At 37.3% G+C, this 22581-nt stretch overlaps 1 protein-coding gene across 3 annotated transcripts in view; it reads right to left on the minus strand.

Moving 5' to 3' along the window:
• The window catches only part of ARMC2 (armadillo repeat containing 2), a 172890-nt gene that overhangs the window by 42426 nt on the left and 107883 nt on the right, over window positions 1-22581 (minus strand). For all 3 annotated transcript variants that reach the window (XM_021008208.2, XM_021008212.2, XM_021008211.2), the window contains exon 12: window positions 18160-18259. In XM_021008208.2, coding sequence (XP_020863867.1) covers window positions 18160-18259 — 100 coding nt within the window. The remainder of the gene's footprint in view (window positions 1-18159; window positions 18260-22581) is intronic.

A 22581-nucleotide genomic window follows, 5' to 3' on the forward strand; every position in this document is an offset into this window, starting at 1 on the left:
ATACCAAGATAAAGTCAAAATGGGTACACCATTTAGACATATAGGCAGATACTATAAGCAAACTAGGAGAGCAGAGAATAGTTCACCTGTCAGATTTATAGAGAACAGAAGAATTTATGACTGAACAAGAGATAGAGAACATTATGAAATACAAAATGGATAATTTTGATTCCATTAAGTTGAAAAGTTTTTGCACAATCAAAGCCAATTTAACCAAGATTAGAAGGGAAGCAGAAAGCTGGGAAATAATTTTTACAATCAGTGTCTCTGATAGAGGTTTCATTTCTAAAATATATAGAGAACTGAGTCAAATTTATAAGGACATAAGTCATTCCCCAACTGATAAATGGTCAAAGGATATGAATAGGCAGTTTTCAGAGGAAGAAATTAAAGCTATCTACAGTCATATGGAAAAATGCTCTAAATCACTATTGATTAGAGAAATGCAAATCAAAATAACTCTGAAGTACCACATCACACCTATCAGACTGGCTTACATGGTAAAAGAAGAAAATGTTAAATGCTGGAAAACATGTAAAAAATTGGAACACTAATGTATTATTGATAGAGTTATGAACTGATCTAACTATTCCGGAGAGCAATTTTGAACTGTGCCCAAATGAATATAAAATATGCATACCCTTTGACCCAGAAATATCACTTCTAGTAGGTCTGTATCCCAAAGAGATCATAAAAATGGGAAAAGACCCACATGTACAAAAATATTTATAGCAGCTCTTTTTGTGGTAGCCAAGAATTGGAAATAGAGAGGATGCCCATCAAATTAGGGAACGGTTGAACAAGTTGTGGTATATGAATGTAATGGAATACTATTGCTCCATAAGAAATGATGAGCAGGCAGAGTTCAGAAAAACCTGGAAGGACTTGCATGAACTGATGCTGAGTGAAGTAAGCAGAACCAGGAGAACACTGTATACAGTAACAGCAACACTGCACAATGATTAACTTTGACAGACTTAGCTCTTCTCAGCAACGAAAGAATCTAAGACAACTTCCAAAGACTAATGATGGAAAATGCTATCCACATCCAGAAAAAGAACTATGGAGTCAGAACGCAGACTGAAGCATACTATTTGCTCTCTCTCTCTCTCTCTCTCTCTCTGTTTTTCATTTCTTCTTTTTCGTGGTTCCTCCTATTGGTTCTAATCCTTCTTTACAATATGACTAATGTGAAAATATGTTCAATATCAATGTATATGTAGAGCCTATATAAGATTGCATACTGTCTTGGGGAGAGGGGAAGGGAAAGAAAGGGAGAAAATTCAGAACTCAAAATCTTATAGAAAGGTATACTGAAAATTAAAAATAAGCTAACTAATTAACAAAAAAGAAAAAAAGAAATGTGTGTGTAGTTTGAAGTTGCAAAGTGAGAATCAAGATTTGATTTGTAGACTCTTATCCCATTCTATAAAATACACCCAAACAACAAATGTCCTTAGCAAGTTGTTGCTTTTCCGTTGTTTTTCAGTTCTATCAACACTTTGTAACCCCATTTGGGTTTTCTTGACAAAGACACTGGAAAAGTTTGCCATTTCCTTCTCCAGTTTGTTTTATAGATGAGGAAACTGAGGCAAACAGGGTTAAATGACTTACACAGGGTCACACAGCTATTAAGTGTCTGAGGCCAGAACTGAACTCAGAAGAGTCTTCCTGACTTGAGGCTTGGCACTCCATCCACTGCGTCACTTAGCAGCAGTGTTCATAAATGGAGGCTGTAAAATCTAACCCATCTAGATAAAAATAATGTGCTCCATTATGAAATAACCAAATTTGTCCTTCCTTTATGGGTAATGGATTAATAATAACATCAATATTTAGTTATACCAACTGGAAATATGGAAGATGCCTTACACTTATATGACCAGTAGGGCCCCCATGACTCCCCTGACCCCTGTCTTAACCTTCAGGCAGGACTAGGAACTGTACATCTCCTCTGTCACATCATATGTACTCCCCTCCACCCCCTTCACATTCTCTCAGGGACTAATAATCAATTCAACATTATCTCTACTACTTGTAAGGAGCATAACAGTCTACTGCTCTATGGCTCCCATCCCTGTTTTTCAGAGTAATAGGCATCTAGGCCAAAATAATTTTTTAAAAAATCAGTTAAACACCAAAGAATGCCAAAGTCTAAGTAATGATTTTAAATACAAAAGCATCAGGGGAAAACTCTGAAATCCTTTTTTATTTAAGCAGTTTGTCCCAGATGAGTTTGTATTTACTATCATTGCCACATCTTCTAGCTAAATGATGGCGGTGGAGAGGAGGCAGCTCTACAAGGTCAAACCAGTGGCTGCTTTAAAAAAGCCAGAAGTGATCCTCAAAGTCGGGGGGTGGGGAGGGGAAAGGAGCCAAGAACTGCAGCGTGTTCTGAAAAAGGAGTAAACTGAAAGAAAAAAAGAATGTCAAGGCAGGGGCCCTAATGAGAAAGCAAAGAATTTGGCCAAGGGAGCATCTGACAACCAGGTAAAAAGTCATTACTTCTTCTGCTAGGCAAAAAGGAGAGAAGGAAAAAAAGAGATGGGACTACTCTATAATGGTTCTAAAGAAGGGATAAAAAAAATCCTCCCAAACATCATTCATTAGATCTGAAGAACATGAGGAGGAAAATCAAGGAGCTTGGGAAGGTTAGGCTTTACCCTTCTACAACCTGTTAGCCTTGTTGCTTTCCCTTCCACTGTGCTGAAATTACCTTCTATCTATTTATGTATCTATCTTTACTTTCTATTTATACACACACACACACACACACATACACATACATATATGTTTATGCACACACACACACTCACAAATGGAGGCAGAAGGAAGGGAAAGAGAGAAATTAGGGAAGTGGGGGAGAGACAGACAGATACATGTATCGTTTCTCCTCAATACAATGTGAACTCTTTGAGGGCAGGGGTTGTTTTATTTTTGACTTTGTATTCCTGGTGCCTAGCACAGTAACCACCACATAGGAGGCACTAATTAAATGCCTGTTAATTGATTGGTGTCATTAGGGAAAGATCAGCTAGTTAGATTAAAAAGTAGTTTCTGTTCCTTTCAGTTATCCCACGATTCATTTTCAAATCACCACAGCTTCTACCTACAAACCCTTTGCCAGAACATTCCAGTTAATCTAGGTTTTACAAGGTTAATCAAAGTACACAGAGAGAAGAAAGATGATTACCTTTAAAGGGGTCATACCTAGAATTAGTTAAATATGACCCCCAAAGTTGAACATGAGAATAGAAGCCCACAGTTTGAGAAGGCCTCTGATAGGGCAGCAGTTCTAAAATGAAAACAAATTAATGAAAACTAAAGATAGAATTTTAAAATAAGCTAAATAAACTAGCACCTGTCATACTGAGTTGTTAATTAAGACTCAAAAATAAAGTACGTTTTATGATATTCTAACTCTCCACAGGGAGAACAGGAAGAGCTCTACAGTAGTAGTCTGGATTTACAGACAGAATAACAGAATCTCCAGATTGCCAGGAGCTTTAGAAGAGTCGTCTAGTTCAAACCACACTTGTACATGAATCTTCTCCATAACCCCCCTGACAAATGGTCCTTCACCCTCTGTTTGAAGACATCCAGTGAGGAGGTCCCTACTATTACCTGAAGCAGCCCATTTCATCTCTTTATAGGTTAGAAAGTTTCTCCTTATATTAAGAGTAAATCTGTTTCCCTGTAATTTCATCCCCCCCCCCAAATTATTCCTAACTATGCCATCTGAGGTCAAGTAGAACAAATCTATTTACCCTTCCACATGACATCCCTTCAGATATTTAAAGATAACTATGACATCTTTTCCAAATCTTATCTTTTCTGACTCAACATCTCCAATATACACATACCCAGTTCCCTTAATTGAAGCTCATAAGATAAATCCCTTACTATCGCTATCACATCTGATCATTTGCTGGCTAGTCAGCGTCCTTCCTAAAATGTAGCTCAGAGAACCAAATATTTACGATGTAGTCTAACTAGGGCATGTCAAGTCAAGTCAACCAGAATTTATTAAGCACTTAGCGTGTGCCAGGTTCTGTGAGTTAAGCAGAGGAGATTACAAGTAAGGGCAAAACCAATCTTCGAATGTAAGAGAGACAGAGACTACTGCCTCTTATGATTGAGACCTTACAAAATGCACATTAGTGATGCTGATAACTGACTTTATGTAGTATTTTTTGTTTTATAAAGCACTTTATATAGTCTACTTGATCCTTACAACAACCTTTTCAGAGGATCTACCTTCATTATTGTACTAAAACAGTCAGATGCCCATATACGTCTAGGCTTTGATTTACAAATAAAACACTCAATTTTTCAGAACCACTTTAGAAATTATTCCCCTCAGCAAAAAAAACAAAACAAAACAAAATAAATTCCTCTATTCCACAATCTCACCCCTCCCTCTCTGTGTCCTTTGTAAATCTGCATTTTACAGATTAGAAAACTAGAGCACTTAGAAGCGATTAGCCCGAGGTAAAAAGAAGGGATCCCCAGATCATCTGATTTCACATTCAAAGCTCATAATTGGTGATCTAGGGAGTATAATATAATCCAGAAAATCAGATAAAATACAAATAATCACCTTCACAATTTGGCTTGTGACCTTTTAAAAAACATGGCAAGTTTTAAAAAGATTCATTTGACACATTTTACTTAAACCCTTTTTCCAGTAAGCAGTGGTAAAATGGGGAAAACAATTCCAGAAAGGAATCAAGTTTACAGGTGCAACATATGAAATGCTAAGTGTAGAGATGCTTATGTCATAGCCACTTGCCAGGAGTCAAAAGTAACAGCTTTGATTCTGCTCATCCCAGTAGTTACTAAGCCTGTCTGTCAACATATTTGTGTCTATAGCAAATGCACATTTAGATCATAAAAAATCAAGCAATACATTCACATTTATAAATGAAAGAGATTTGTGCTACTGCATTGCATAATTCACTGTTTGTCAAGACATCTGATCAAATGCTAAAGTTTAGTTCTGAAACAAACGCTTTTAATGAAGCCAAATGCAATGATGAGCTTAGTCTTTTCTAACAATTTTACACAGACTTCAGTTCTTAGATGTGTTCTGGATTTTGGTCAAAGTGAAGTGAAAGAAATGAGTGAGAGAAAAGCCTCACATGTTTGCTGATGTGAAGCTCTTTCTAGAGGAGCTGGAAAAAGGCCCAAGGTGGATTCCCAACATCTACCCCTGTGTATTACATTTCCTGTGCAGATAAAATTCAATTCCACTTTCTTAAGGCTCCACATGCAAGGCTCTGTGTTAGACTGATGATATGAAGAGGGAAAACAGCACAGTCCCCATCCCTTCAAGGAGTATATGGTCTAAAGAAGCACTGAAAGGGGTCAGGAATGGAAAAAGTTTAAGAAGCACTGGTCTAAAGAATAGGGTGGAAATAGGGAGACAAAACTTATACAAAAAGTAATGAGACAGCTCAGAATGTGATAAGTATATTGGAGAGGATCCAGAGAGGGAGGGGAGATATTAGGGAATAGAATGTCTTTTTTTTTTTTTGTGATGAGGGGAATTATTTCTACCTGGAGATCAAAAAAGGCTGTTTGAAAAACACATGGCTCTGAAAAATTGACTGAGTTTTTTGTTTTATTGGTAAATCAAATCATACTTTAAATGCACTTGGAGGATATGGCTATTTAAAGGAGTCTAAAGGAGCACCATAACGAAGGCAACTCAACAGGGCTTTATCCCAAGACACCAACATGGAAGACATTTCCTCCCTGCCATTTTCAGGCACCAGTGCCTTACAGTCCTCTGTGGCATATTGTGACTCCAATTCTTTGCCCAGCACAAGGCTGCTACCCCGAAGGTCTTGTTGCTGGAGCAGTCCTATGCTGGGCTTCCTTCTCCACTCAACAAGGATCAACATCAACAACAACAACAATGACAACAACGACAATCACCAGAAAGGCACAGGATGGACTCTCTGAAGGATGGGTCACCTCCTTTACCAGCATGAAAGTACCTGTGGTTAGACAACTCTCAGCACTATTGTGACCAACCCTACCCCCACACTCTGTCCAATGACCAGTGAACTGATATACTATTGGAAGAAATGAACCACATCAACACTGATATTCTTGTAATAAAAGGAAATCATTCAACAAAAGGAAGTTGCAGCTCAATGGAAGGATGGCTCAAAGATTCTTCTTGGACAAACAAACAGGAAGGAGTTAGTAGAGTTGGTTTCATACGTCCAAAGGAAATAAAAAATTTCATTCCTGGAACATTTTATACTACAATGATTGTGATAAACAGGAACAAAAAACCACTACAAAGTTAACTATAGCATATGCTCCAATAAAAATTGCAGAGAATGAAGAGTTATTGAAGCCCAGAACTGGTAAGTGGAAGAAGACAGATACCACATTCAATTACCATTAAGTTCTTCAAAAGTTAACTGATATAAAATAGTGGCCACAATATAGGGGCCAAAGGCCTGGGCCAAAAAACAATGATCTCCTTGCCTAGTAGAGAGAGATGGTGCCCCAGGGCAAGACTGGAATATCAACTATTTATAAAATATTATTGTGGAGAAAGACAGATAATGAGCAGTTTTCCCTTTTACAACAGTTTGCTTGTTTTTTTTTAAAGGCATGGAAACCAAAACAAGTATTTAAAAGGCTAGGCATGAGACCTAAATAAAGTCACATCACCCAAAGAGGATTCATAAATGAACCTGGCAGGAGAAAAACAAATAAATTAATCTGTTATCACTTCTATATTGATCTATTCTCAGCCACAGCATAGTGACTGCCACATTTGGACCTGAAAACCTCAATCTCCAAGTACTCTTGGCATAAGTAAAGATGGCACAGTTTGGAAGAGTAGCATGAGCAAATCAATGGTTCAGCAAGGGAATCAGAGCTAGAGGTTACACAGTCTTGAAAGCACAGGAGGAGACCTTTACAAGATATCTCAGGAAAAAGATGAACAATACTGGGAAAAGCAGCCCTCGGGAATATTTTTTAAAACTACTGATGCCTACTTTCTCATCTTTATGAAGATGATCTCCTTGTGTGTTATGAGTATCACTGCTGGAAACATGAGGAGGATATCAGCAATCTTTTTACAAATGCTCCTCCATAGCACACTACATATAATCACACAATTGACTAAAATGTACAGAGAAAATAGAATCTCAACTGCACTTGACAATAACCACAAAAACTGCATTTGACTCAGTGAAGTAAAACATATATTTAAAGATACTCCTCCAAAAAGGAGTCTCTTCATTCACATATGTTAAGATTACACAAAATTCCCTGATAAATACAAGGACAGAATAACTGTGTGTCAATGACTATGATTAACATGAAGAGAAGCCTAAAAAAGGAGACATGTGCTCACCCGAGGTGCTTGCCACAGTCAGAGGGGACCTTTCACCAAGAATATAAACAGAAGACAAAGATTCATTACAGATGGTGAGACCCTCTGAGATATAGCACACTTATACTGGCTTCCTATTGCCTCAAGGATGACATATAAACTCTTCTGTTTAGCTTTTAAAGCTTTTTATAATTGGGCCCAACTTATCTTTCCAGCCCCAGTATATATTACCTACTTCTTCACATTCTGTGATCTAAGCAAATTGTCCTTTTCTCTATTCCTCACACACAGCACGCCATTTTCACACCACTACACCTTTCCACTGGCCATGCACTAAGCCACACTCTCCTCACCTCCACCTATTAGAACATCTCTTTTCTTCCAAGATGCAGCTCAAGCACCACTTCCTATGTGAAGCTTTTTCTGATCTTCTCAAGTACCAGTGCCCTCACTTCCACACTACTTTATTTTAATTATGTATCTATTCTATTCTTAAATATTCACATTTTAAATTTATTTATACCTTGTATTTATATTTCTTTATTTTTATTTTAATTATATTTTTATTTCTTATTCTTATTTTTATATATTTAAATTTATATTTTTATTTATTTTTATATTTATCATTTATAGTTTTATTTATTTATTTTTAAGTATATTTTATTTATATTTATTATTTATTCTCTTTATTCTATTTTAACCATGCATTTATTCTATTTTATTCTTATTTATTCATTTATGTTATTTATTTTCTTTATTCTATTTTAACTATGTATTTATATATGCCCTTGTCTCCTTCATTGAAATGTGAGTTTCAAAGAGGGATTGTTTCCTTCTTTATTATTTGTATTGCCAGGACCTGGCATAGTGCCTGGCACACTGCAGGCATTTAATACTTGATGAAGTCTCAGAACAAGTCCTTTCTCAATGAGGAATAGCTAGATAGAGGGTGGTTTGGGATCTGGAGACACTTGAGACAGGGAGAAAAATTAAGACACTATTTAAACAGCCCTAGTGAGAGGTGATAAGGGGCTGAACTAGGGTGACGGCTGTTTGACTGGAGAGAAGGGGAGGTATTTTAGAGATGTTATGGAGGTATGTTAGAAACAACAAAATTTGACAACCAGTTGGATATGCTAGGGCAAGTAAGAATGAAGAGTCAAAAACAATTGTACCTGAGAATCTGGGTAACTAAGAGCATGGTGGGGCTACGAGCATAAATAAGGAAGCTCTTGAGAGGGGTGCATGTGGAGGAGAGAGAATAAATAATTTTGTTTTAGACATGTTGACTTCGAGTTTGAAACATTCAACAGGATGTTGGTGATGTAGGATCATAACAAGAAAGAAAGAATAGGGCTACACACATAGATCTGGGAGTCACCTGCATAGAGGTGATAATTAAAGCCATGAGATCTGATGAAGTCACCAAATGAGAGAGTGTATAGAGAGGAGAGTGCTTATGTTTGGAACAGGCAGAGTAGTGGACCATGTGTTGGATCCAGAACTAAGAAGGAGGAGAAGAGGAGAAGGGATTACATCTGTGAAACCATACAGTGCTTTTAATGGTCTCAAGCTGTGCTCCAGAACTACGACCCATCTTCTCAACATAAAGCGTCCCCCAGAAATGTCCTATGTGTGCATACTTGGAACAACCCGATCTCTGAGAAATCAAGTAGGGATGACCCAAAGGATAATGGAGAGACACGTGCTGGGTACATTCAGGCTGCAGACCATGTCTATAATGGTCGATGAGTGATGTAGAGGTTACCTACCACAAAAAGAAGCAGTCCTTTCACGTGGTGAGTGCATGGGATAACAGGCTGAAGGTAGGAATGGACTCATACTCAAAGGGTGTAAAAAGGAAACCTTGAAGAAGGCCCTCAGGATGTTGGGGTGGGGTCTGTGGAGACTCTAGGGGGGAACCAGAATTACACAGACTGAGAAGGTATATAGAGTAGTAACCATCTTCACCAATGCAGAAGTACCCTCCCCTTTGATGAGAATATAGATCAGAAACTAAAGAAACTTTAAAAGTTTCCATTTTTGTGTACTGGGTTTTCTTAAAGCAAATTATACCTGTGGAGGGGCCTTTCTCATAATGGTCTCACTAGCAAAAAACCTTCTAAAAGTGAAAAAAAAAAAAGAACACAGCGACCCCATGAGCTTGGCTAGCTAATTCATGTGCAACATGCCTCATGGAACACAGGAAACCCAGAGCTGAAGCTTTCTAAACAAAGGGACTCTGGGACTACTAGTGCTGCAGGTATAGATCATGGAGAAGGAAATCACCTTGGGTCCAAGTTAAACGGTGTTTTGTTTTGCTTTTTTAAACAAAGTATCACTAATCAAGCATGCAGCAGCTATATTAGACTTGCACTGGGTATAGAAAGGCTTGCTATGACACCACTCCAGCAGAGGAAATAGGTGATAGTCTAACATAATCCCTTTATATTTTTCCCTGGGAAGGAAGTCCATGATTGGTCATTAGGTGTAAGTCCTTTTGGGAAACAGCAGGCACCACAGAGATCGATGAGCTCAGGACTTGTTTGTCAAACTTACAAGTGAAGATCTTTTCCCAAACATCTGGAAATTCTTGATAATTTGGTTCAAATATTATGTCAGAATTTTCAACCACTCTAGCATAGAGAAAGACTGACCCTGTGTGGCTGACTTGCTAAATCACTCACAAAATCCCTTGAGATTTTCCAGAAAAAAATCTCCTCTCCTGGCATGAGACAAATCAAACACTTCCGGTCAGCCAGCTAATAAGTACTTATTAAGCACCTACTATGCACCAGGTACTATGCTAAGCACTGGGGTTACAAAGAAAGGCAAAAGACAGTCCTGGCCATCGCAGAGTTCACAAACTAATGGAGGAGAAAAAAAGAAAACAACTATATACAATCTACACGCAGAATATATAGGAAATAACAAACAGAGGGAAGGCACGATACTTCAGAGGGATTGGGAAAGCCTTTCTGTAGAAGGTGGAAGTTTAGTTGAGACTTGAAGGAAGCTAGGAGGCAGAAATGAAGAGGGAGCACATTCTAAGCATGCGTGGGAGCCACTGAAAATGGCCAGAGCAGTGTCACTGGATCGAAGAGTACTTGGGGGGTTGTAAAGTGTAAAGAAGACTTTAAAAGTAGGCGAGTGGAACTAGATTATGAAGACCTTTGGATGTCAAACAGAGGATTTAGTATTTCGTCCTGGAGTAATAGGGAGCCACTGGAGTTTACTGAGTAGAGCGGTGACATAGTCAGACCTGAGTTTTAGGAAAATCATTTTGGTAGCTGAATGGAGTATGCACTGAAGTGAGGAGAGACTCAAGGAAGGTAGACCTGCCAGCAAGCAGGCTATTACAAAAGTTCATGTGTGAGTTGATAAGGGCCTGCACCCAGGTGGCAGTGTCAAAGAAGAGAAGGGAGCACATTTAAGAGGCGGTGCAAAGGTGAAATTGACAGGCTTGAAACAGACGGCATATGGGGGAATGAGAGATAGCGAGTCCAGGACAAACCAGGCTGTGAACCTGGGGGACTGGGAGGATGGTGGTACCCACAACAGTAAGAGAGGAGTTTCGAAAGGGGGAGGATTTGGGGAAAGATAACGAGCTCAGCCTTGGAGATGTAGGGTTTAAAACGTCTACTGGACATTCAGTTTAAGATATCTGAAAGACAGTTGTATATGTAAGCCTGGAGATCAGCAGAGAAGTTAAGGCAGATTTGACAATCATCAGCATAGAGAGGGTTTTAAATCCATGGAAGCTGATGAGATCTCCAAGTGAAATAGTACAGAGACAGAAGAGAAGGGAGCCCAGGTCAGAGCCCTTTGGGACACTCATAGTTAGTGTGCACGACCTGCATGAGGATCCATCAAAGAAGAATGGGAAAGGATTGGTCAGAGAGGTGGGAAGAGAACTGTGAGAGAGTGGTGTCCTGAAAACTTAGACAGAAGAGAGTATCAAGGAGAAGAGAGTGACTGACAGTGCCAAAAGGATGCAGAGAAGTCAAGAAAAATGAGGATTGGTAAAAGGTCTCTGGATTTGGCAATTAGGAGGTGACCAGTAACTTTGGAGAGAGCAGCTTCAGCTCTCCCGAGAGCTCTTTTACTATTTTAGACTCAGAAATATGTCTTCAAGTTATCATCCTGTTGACCATTATGTGTGAACTTCAATATACTCATTTTAGATCTGTTTGAGGTTTTTTAATATTAAACATGCATATAATAATGGGACCATGTTTTCTACTCTGGTGTTAACTAGATTTCTTTGCATAGTACTTTGTAGGGCTTGTCATTAGTTCTAGGCAGGGGGGAGGAAGAGGTGAGGGAGTAATGAGAATTGGAAAGGTAAATGGAAAAGACTTTTCCAAAATCTTAAAAAGACTCAGTAGGGTGTGCTATTTGTTTTCCCTGCCTATACCGTGAGGTGAGGAAGAAGTGACTAGAATTCAGTTGCTAAAATTGCTAAGTTGCTAAAATTAAGGACTGGGCACTATCAGTTGGTAACAAGTTGGGAGGTTTTCAGAGCTCCTCAGTGATCCCCTTTTGTAATAGCTAGGAATATATATGGCCTTAGCTAAACAGCTATAAATATATTAACTAGACCAGAGGCATACTAGCCCTGGCTATCTCATTTTAAGAGCTTGCAAGGAACAAGAAATTTGTAGATGACTTTAAATGGAAATATCAAGGAGAAAACAGGATCCCTCTCAGTTTTCTCTATAAAGGTGACTGCTGTCTGAACACAATCCCAAGTATCAACATTTGCTTATCTACATAGTGACCATAACTTTGATTTGTTTGATTTGCTATCAACCCTAAATTCCTTTCCCACATCAAGGAGCCTCCAGACATTAAGTCTGGAGCAGCTGTAAAGGTACCACCAGGGACAGTTTTCTTGACTATGAAATCAAATACAAGTCCTTTTTGTAGTTTTTGTTTTATGTTATAATAAACCTGTCCTATGTTCTTTAAAAACACAGTGCCTGGCATATAGTAAGTACTTAAAAAAGTTTATTGATTAATTACTGTTTATTGTTTAAATGTTTATTGATTGAGCCCAGATGGGGAAAATATGAACTAAACATTATTAGTTATTGAGAAGTTTCCAAGATCAAAGCCAAGCTGTGTGAATTCAGAGCTTCAGTTCTGGGATCACAGGTTACAATAATAACTCACATTTACAGTATTTCCCAGTTAAACTCAAACTTACTGCTGGTGGCAGCAACCACCAGACAACCATTTCTCCTTCTTGTCCACCCTTCACAGCCATCATAAAGGGAAGCAGCTCCTATGGAAAAAGGGGCTGCCATCCCCACCAACTACAAACCAACTGCCATACATAAGACAGGCAAGTCACTCTAGCTGAAGAAGCAGTGTGGCCCCCTAAGAGAGAAAGAGGAGGCAGCAATATGCACCAGGCAAGTCAAACTATCATGTTAGCTGGGATAGTGGCCCCATCTCCCCTTAAACCCAAATAGGGAAAGCCCAAGACCCTGAACCCAAGAGCCCTGAGAATAGGGACATTTAATAATGACATTAAAAAGAGGTATAAACATCTGTTTTGCCACTGAACCCTAAGGCTGTTTTTTCATGTCTTGCAGCTGAAACCTTCCAAAATTGATGCAATCAGCAAAGCGTCATCTGCTAAGAGGAATAACTAAAGTATCGCATCATCTATTGGGAATCTCTCTTTGATTTGAATTCTGAGCAGGATATCCACCATGATGGTAACAAACACCACTGGCAAGCATGTATTTCCCTATTTTATGTCTCACACTGATAATTAAAGGATCAATGAACAAAATTATCTTTATAATTATATCTTTCAAGGAGTCATATGATTTAACTACCAGATTTGCTTACATAATTCCTCACATTTTATGGAAAATGCTAAATTCTTTCATACTCTTCCAAACACAGCAAACTCTGGTAACGCTGCTTCTAAGATACAACCTGGGGGCAGCTAGCTGGTGCAGTGGATAGAGTCAGGAGGACCTGAGTTCAAAGCTGGCCTCAGACCACACACCTGACACTTACTAGCTGTGTGACCCTGGGCAAGTCACTTAACCCCAATTGCCTAAAAAAACAAAACAAAAAAACACCCCAAAAAACAAAAGATACAACCTGGCCCCTGGTGGCCTACTATCCTCTTCAAATAGGCCTCTGAAGGTCTTGTAAAATGAGAGAAGAGCTTAGTATATTTGCTACTGAAGTACTCCACCCCAAAGTTTCTCTTGTTTTTTCTCTATGTACATTTCCCATAATACCAGACCATGAAGCAGGATGTTATCCAAAGGGAAAAACAATGATGAAGCAGGATATTATCCAATAGGAAACACTATCAGAACAAATTAAATAATGCTGGTTCCAAACATGATCTTGCATAAAGTAATGAGGTAACTCTATTCTCTCAAAGAACAAAGTGAAATCAATTCAACAGCTTCTAAATGTCAAACTTTTTAGTAAGAGGTATGTAAATTGATAGGCATAGCTAAGCTTTAGAAACAAATGCCTAAAATCTAAAGCATTCCTTCAGATATATGTAATTTTTAAAAATTCCATGAATAAAAGGGTATCCCAAAAATAAATTTCTAAGACTGAAAATGAGATATACAAGATAGTAAACATTATTCTACAACTAATCCTGAGGCAGTACAGGAAAGGTTAGTTCTATTGACATAAGTTTCTGGAGACCTAATGATTGTTTCCAAGGGCAATGATAACATAAGCTTTTGTCTCAGAACCCAAGTGAAAAGCAGGGTATAACAAAAGCAATTTACCTTATATTAACACATTCATATCCTGCTTCAGGTTTTTTTTCAAAACTGATTTCATTTTTTCAGAAAATAGAAAAATTATTTTCAGGTGATTGAGGTATTAGTGTGGTGGGGGGGGAACAGCACAGAGGGGTCACTTTAAGTCTTTGATTTGCCTGCCAATGATGATAAAGTCAGCCCATCCAAGAAAATATTTTACAGAGAAAAAAATCTTGCATTTCCTTCTCAGAAGTATGGGGAGGGAATGGGGGAAGAGGGGAAATACCTGAAGCAGTAAACGATAGATTAAATATGGTGAATGCTTCTTGGTAGCATAAACCTTTTTCATACTATTAAATGCTAGCTTGATTTCACAAAGAAAAAGAGAAATGATTTGTTTTCCCTTTTAAGAAAAATGTCAAATGTGGCCTGAAAGTTAAAAAAGGTTTACCAAATTATTCCTATCTCAAAGTCCTTTAACTGATCCATGATCTCATCCATGAAGGCATTCCTTACCCTGATGAACAAACTGTAATCTAGCCACACCTTTGGAACAAGTGAGTCCTCATCCATATCTTCTGACATACTGGAAGCCAGAGATCATTTTCTGAGTCTCTTGATAATACCTGGGTCACTGTACAGCAACACTCAGACTCTCTGGATAAAGTCTCTAATGCCCCTTCTTGAACTCAAATCAACATTGATAATATGCTGAAGCCTACTTATGTTGCCCCCGTGCCTCTCCATTCCTCAGGTGACCCTTAACTTTGAGTCTTTAAAGACTGGATTCCCTGACTTAGAGTCATGCAACATCTCAGGAAGAAGGGATATTAAGGAAATGGTTTCAGGAAAAAACCTCGAAGGCATTAAAAGCACAGTATAATTTCCCAAAGGCAATCCAGTCTACTTCCTTCTGTTCAACTCTGAGCCTGGTGCAGTGTTCATCAGCACTATCTGTGCAAGGTATAGGTACTGATGGGCCAGTCCTATGGGGTACATGTAATATGCTATTTGATGGAGGAGACAATCTTACTTTTGTACCTGTATGCTGAGAACCTATTACAGTGCTTAGCTCAGTAAGCAATGCTTAATCAATACTTGTTGATTGATAGTCTGGGCCACAGGCATAATTCTTTTGGCTTTCCCTGTGTGGATAATACAATAAAACTCTTTTGTGTGATAATGGAGCTCTGCAGAGTTCTGTAATATAGTCAACACAACGTCAAGCATAAACAGGACTTCTTGGACAACTTTACTATCTACACTATCTCTTCTATTTGGATACTGTGCTGAACATTTTGCAAAAATAGAGCAAATACATAAGGGACCATTTATCTCTCTGTTTTACACATTACTTGACATTAATAACCAAAGGATCTTCAAACAAAGTATCCCTATTGTTATGTTTTTCAAGAAATCTTTTAAGATTCTGTCATGCATCTTGTTGAAGGAAAGCCTTTAAAGTGATCACTCTGTTCTACCAAGTTAAATGCTTTTTAATAGTCAACAAACAATAACCACACTGGACCTTGTATTCTCTACATCTTCAAGTCAATTGTGTGACAGTAAAATGAGGTCTGCACCAAACCAGAGAATACTATAGAGTCTATTAAGTCACTCAAAAGAGGTAAGCCTAGAAAGCTACACCAGAAAAACCAAGTGGATAATGAATTGACATGCAATAGTAGCCACTGACTTAGGAATTGCAAATAGACAAATAAGCTGAGTCTAGAATTGAAAAGGAGGAAGAAAACAAGATGGATAGCATTGAAGACACAATGTCATACATCCAGTGATCCCAAGCTTCTCCCTGTTTCATCAGAAAGATGGTGCTATATGGCTGAAAATCATGAAATATCACAGTCTCTGAAGACTGAAAATCACATGGGACCGAAAGGGTAATAGAAGGATGCATTGCGGATATAATTAGCCTATGAGAAATTACCAATGATGACTTACAAGAAGTGGAAACAACCCTGAGAGGTAGGGGCTGGTATCATCTCCATCATACAGATGAGGAAACTGAGGCAGAGAGCAATTAAGTGACTTGCCTAGGGTCATATAGCTACTAAGTGTCTAAGGCAGGATTTGAACCTAACTTCTCCTGTTTCCAGGTCCAATGCTCTATCCATTGAGCCACCTAGCTCTATAAAAACCACACTGAAGGATTCTAACAGAACTGCCTAACTGGAATGGACATGTGGAAGAAGTTCTCAGCTCAGAAAAGTCTCTGATTTGTTCTTAAACACAAAGGTATGACTAACTGATGATCCTTAATTATCAGTAAGTCACTAGGTTTAACAGGGAATACCTTGCTTGTTAAGAAAAACAGTTGTAAATGACTATTATGGAAATATTTTGCATAACTATACATACACGTATAACCTGTATCAAATTGCTTGCCTTCTCAATAGGGTGGGGTGTGGGGAGGGAGGAAGGGAGAGAATTTGGAACTCAAAGTTTTAAAAATGACTGTTAAAACTTTTTTTTTCATGTAACAGGGGAAAAATAAAATATTAAATAAATTAAGTATAACTTAAAAAAAAGACAAACAGTTGTAGAGTTAATTGAACCAACTATACCTGTCCAGAAAACGATGTCTCTAGAGTATTTTGACTTATGCTGGCAGATTTATAAGACATTTTTTCTATTTATTTAAAATGCCTGTCACCATTTACAATTATCAGAGAGCCTACAAAGTCTTTGAATTAAGTCTACCACACTAGGTTTGGAAGTTGGTTAGTTTGCATTGTTTTGTGTTTTTTAAATCCATAAATACAATTTCCTTTTATGTGGGTCAAAGAAAAGATAAATTTTGTTTTGAAACAAATGAAACAAATGACAAAACAAATAAGTTTTGTTTTGAAATATCCACAAATCCTAGGGCAAATCATATGAAGTAAACCTCCATTATAATATCTATGATCAAAATACCATGGCACAAAAAACAACCAAAAAGTAAAAATTTGTGAATATCTCTGTCCTCCCCCCACAAATCAGGAAAAGGAAGTGAACTACATAGTCTTGTATCTCCAGTGTTTATTTGAAATCAGAAGATTCCAAAGTTGATAACACTCAAAAAAATAGGCCATAAATATTTAAATCATTAAATCTCTCCTCGGGTGAACAAAGGGACCATGGAGATTTGAAAGCTTATTCAACATATTCACTCTTCATCTTCTTAGAAAAGTTTTTTCTCTATGAGAAACTTTTAGCCTTTAAAGCAGCATCAGTGAACAGCTCAAATGTCCCAAGTGTAATGGTAAATTAATGTAAATACAATAAATACCAAAGATGTGACTGGTTGTTCAAAAATGTAAGAGCACTTGAAAACTGATCAACCCAGAAGTAAAAGTTCAGGGGAACATTTATAAAGTTTGTTTTTAAGTACAGTGAAATAATTTTATTTCTATGTGTGACCAAATTATCAAGAAGCACACATTCATCTTAAAATATTTATAAAGACTTTCATTTCTTCATTTCACCATCTCAGACAGAGAAAGAAAGAGAGAGAGAGATCTGAGAAGAATTAAGTGTGATTTTAACATTGAACTTTCATATGTTTTCAGAGTGTAAGTTTTTATTTCTAAATAAGTGTGAATGATAAATAATAATACTTTTTCTTTTATTATGATGGGTAAAAGTAATTTCTGCATTTTCATCTGATAGCAAATAAGGATTGAATTTAGTTATATCCACCCCAAAGCCAAGAAAAGCAAATGCTCCTGCATTTTTTGGATCACTATGCATATATCTATGACTTTCAACTTGTAAGGAAAAATCTTAACCATCTTTTTGAGGAATAAAATTTTAGCTTGAGGGAAGCTTACCAGGACAATTTTATCATTTGTCTATTATTTGGTTGATCCTCTCCCACTGAAACAAATTTTTAAAAAACTACCATTATCAAAAACTATTATTAAAATTATTATTTTCTTTCATGTTCACAAAAGTAGGTCATTCCACATGGGCTTATAAACTCATGCATAAATACAGACACATCATGCGATATGGAAAAATCAGAAATAGCAAACTAACCTGCTTCTTCTCATACTGGTTTATCAGGCTCAAAAATAAGGCATAACATCTGGAACAGTCAGCCAAGGCTGCACAGCAATCATGACAGGAAGAAAGTTTGCTGCATACATACCACATGGGGAAATAAAAATGAAAAAAATATACATTTTATTCTTCTATGAAACTCAAATTTGTACTCCGCCTACTGAGAAACCAAGATGCATTTAATAGATTCACTTTTAGAGTTAAGAGATCATTTAGTGCAGCTCCCATATGTAACATTCTACAGCATATACCCCACAACGCACATGGAAACATTTAAAGACTATTATCTAAAAGGCAACTATGAAATAGATTTCTACCCATATCTGTCAAGTAAAATTGATATTTGTAAAAGGTCAAATTGTTTTATTTTTCAATGTATCATTCCACTTTAATACAGCACTATGAAAATACTGGCTTTATACCACCTTTCAAAAAAATGATTCAAGACAAAGGAAATTTTTTTTTAAATTTGGATTTTTTTGGCCAACGATAAGGAGATTTGATTCATAAAATATTTTGTCCCATAAACACTACACAATCAAACAGGAATTAAGAGTGTTTTTCTTTACTGTTTCTAACTTGTATACCCATAATATCTTTGCAGTGAACCCTAAGGTCAGAGGCCTTTGGAGAAAACCTGGACACCTGCAGAGGAGAGCAGGCCTAAGCACCAGCAGGACAGGTAACCATGTGAGTCATAACAGGCCAGGGTGCAACAAGGAACACTTTCTAATATTTTTTTGTAAACGCACACATTTTTATGACAGAAAATTCTACTTTGTCTGGTACGAAGATATTGTAACACTGACCAGCAGGAAGAGTTGGGGTTCCTAAGGAGTAGCAGCTCCATATATATATATAAAAATACATATATATATATAAAAATACATATATATATATATATATATATATATATATACACATATATATATGTACACACACACACGTATATATATATATACATACATATATACATATATGTGTGTATGCACGCATGTCTATATGTATATGTGTATGTCTATATGTACGTGTGTGTATATATATATATGTATACACACACACATATATGTATATATCCCCCTTGAACCAGGGGGAACAGTGGCAGAAACAATGGGGGGAAGAAAAGCAATGATTTGATGGTAAACATCTTTTAAAAGTCAAGTGTCCATAAGTTAGGGTATGCTTACACATTGGGTTAATATTTTTCAGTCTTTTGACAAAGAAGCCACTACAGTGTTTTATTATAATAGATTTTACCTTCTGTCTGCAAAGCACAACTCAAACTTTATCTGTGGCCACTGCATTTTTAGGGCTGGAAAAGGTAGCACATAATTATATCATTTAAGAGTTGTATTCACATAGATGAGAGAGAGTAACAACATCTGTGATACTGGTTCACGGTCCAGGTCCCTGAGTGAAAAGTTGGCCAGGTGTCTCCATACTCCTGCCACAAACGCATGCTGTGTATGATGCAGCTGTGTTGCACTGGGCCAATCAGCATCCTTCTATGGCATCGTAAGGTCCAAATCAGTGATAGAATTTTATATCAGCTTGAGGACTGAAGCCCAAACAGAATGGAAGCTCCTTTGGGTCAGAGAGTATTTCTTTTTTATCTTTGTATCCCACATGCCTAGCTACCATACTTTGCACATAAGAGGTGTTGTGCAAATGTGTGTTTCACTGATCTGGGATTTGAAGTTAAAAGATGCTGGACCCCACTGTCTAGACTGTACCCAAACTAAGGTCAATGGAACCAAGTGACTATCTAAGGGAGTTTGTGTTTTTGAGCTTATCAATCATCTTGAGAAGGCTGAGAAATTTATAAAATTAAAATGACTCCATCACAAAGCAGTAATTGCATTCCTTTTTTTTTTTAAAAAAAGAGATTTCATTGGTGTGGAACAACATAGGACAGTAGGGACAGCACTGGTCCTAGAGGCAGAAAACACAGGTTAATATCCAGGATCCTATATTTACTTGTTGGGTGAATATGACTAAGCCACCTGACCTTTTTAAGACGCCATTTAATCATCTGCAAAGAAGGTGACATGCTACTTGATTCACAGGATTGCTGTAAAAGAAAGTGCTTTGTAAATCTTTAAGTGCTATGTCAATTTGCATTACATCATAACCCAAACCAATCTTGATAATTAACCAGCAACAGGCAGAGGACCTTTAAGTGAACAGAAGAAACTAAAAGGACTTGAAATTTGATGGAAATCACTCTTTTTTTACAGTGAGTTCGAACATACATGAATGCAAGTCCCACCTGCTAACCTAATCACAAGTAGCAGAGGAAGAAAACTACAGCATCACACATACATACATACATATTCACAAAGAATCAGATCCTCAAAAAGGAATAGATTTATTCAACCAGTTTTAACTTTGAGCCTGGGATGATGGCAACGAGATGTCACTAAACCACTTAAAACTACCAGTAATCATGTCAACTTTCAAGTATTTACAAGTAGACTATCCAGATTTCTGTTTATTTGTGGCATATCTTGTTTTCACCAAGTCTCAGTTAATAAAAACAAATATAAGGGTGGGGCCAAATTAAGGCAATTAATCACACCCCATTTAGCCCTGATTCCTTTATCAAGCAAGAACACTTCCACTGAGTCAATAAATCAGAAGTATAAACAAGGCCCAGGCATCTCTATTTAACCAAAACAAGGCTTTAGACTAGGAACTATAAGTCCTTTATCAGTCTTTAAGTCCTTCAAAGCCATTGGATAAAACAGAGTAACAAAGAAGAGGAAGTATATTGAGATAGGCTGAGAAGACTTGACCATGCCCTGCAGGTTGCATACAGAAGAGCAAACCAATCCAGAAGCTAAGTATTCAAGTTTCTAGCAGTAGAGAGAAGAGAAATATTCTAGCCAAGCCCTTAAGAAGGAATCACTGGGGTATGGGGATGAAGTGAGGAGTCAGGCATTGGCCTCAATCTGAGCTTTAGTCTTGGTATCCTCTCACTCCTTCTCATCTTTAGCTGGAAAGAAAAAAAAAACCTTGGGAACTTTGAAGGCTTCAGAGATAGTCAACCTTGAGTCCAGGGACAACAGCATTCTAGCCCTTACAGCAACTAATCACCATTCCAGGGCTTTGTTATTCTCTTTGAAAGACTGTGAATTTCCAGAACCTCAAACAGTCATATTTTGTTGAAAAAAATCATTTGTAAATTGTGAATGTCCTACTGGAGAGCTATCTCCACTAATTCTCCTCTATGTGTACAAATAATCAACAGGCTGTTTCAGACATTCATTCATTCACTCATTCACCCACTCATTCATTCAGTGACTTCTGGGTGCCTATTCTATATATAATGCCATTAGCTAATTTATCTTCCTGTTGCAAAACCATCCCCCAGTGACTAAAAATGCACACAATGGTGGTTATGAACATAAAGCACGTCAAAAGAATTTTTAATGTCACTTAATAACATCTCCATTCTGGGATTACTAATTCTGCAAAAGCAATGGTCACAATATTCATGACTGAATGGAAACCATGATTTTAAAAGTTTAGGAAAAAATATGTGTAAATAATAGCTCCAAAGTTATAGATTCACTAAGATTTTGAGAAAAATAAATCATATGTAAGAATCCAGGAAATACTTTAAGGATAAAGCATTATTTCAGTACCAGGTAATGGAACCTAATATCTAACTTTAAATGGTCTGAAATAATCTGTCAAGCAGGAAGATTACGGAGTTCTGATTCATAAAGAAAAAACATAGTAAGATACAATAAAACAAATGTAAAACTGAAAGAACCACAACGCTTTAATTAAGAGTACTAGAATATAAGAACATCTTCTATTCAGAAAATGTAACTTCTTGAAGAAGTTATCCAAAGTACAAGACATTCTCTGTAATGGACTTAGAAGGACAGGTATTCCATAAAGTGAGCAATCCAGTAATATCATGGTAATAGTTTAAAAGAGTAATTTTAAACCTGCCATAGTTCCAAAGAGTACAAAGTCAGTACTAACATGAATCACCACAAATGACACTCAGGACAGTTACCATCATGATGTGATACATACACTGACCTCATTCCCCAAGAAGGTGTCCAAGCCAAAATCTACAGAGTTTCAAGAAAGGTGTAGATAAATCAGTAGATCCACGTTTAGAGCATTTAAGAGAAATAAGGGATGTCTGAAATGTATCTCATAACCTATAAAGATAATGTTTTGGAAGACAACTACTACATTCTCCCACAGAACCACTGATGAAGACAGACTAAATCATGGTGGGGAACCTACAGCCTTGAGGCCACATGTGGCCCTCTAGGTCCTCAAGTATAGCCCTTTGGTTGAATCCAAACTTCACAGAACAAATCTCCTTAATAAAAGGATTTATTTTTTAAAACTTGGACTCAGTCAAAAGGCTGC

This window comes from Phascolarctos cinereus, unplaced genomic scaffold, assembly GCF_003287225.1.
Source record: "Phascolarctos cinereus isolate Bilbo 61053 unplaced genomic scaffold, phaCin_HiC Scaffold_5;HRSCAF=322, whole genome shotgun sequence".
Classification (NCBI taxonomy): domain Eukaryota; kingdom Metazoa; phylum Chordata; class Mammalia; order Diprotodontia; family Phascolarctidae; genus Phascolarctos; species Phascolarctos cinereus.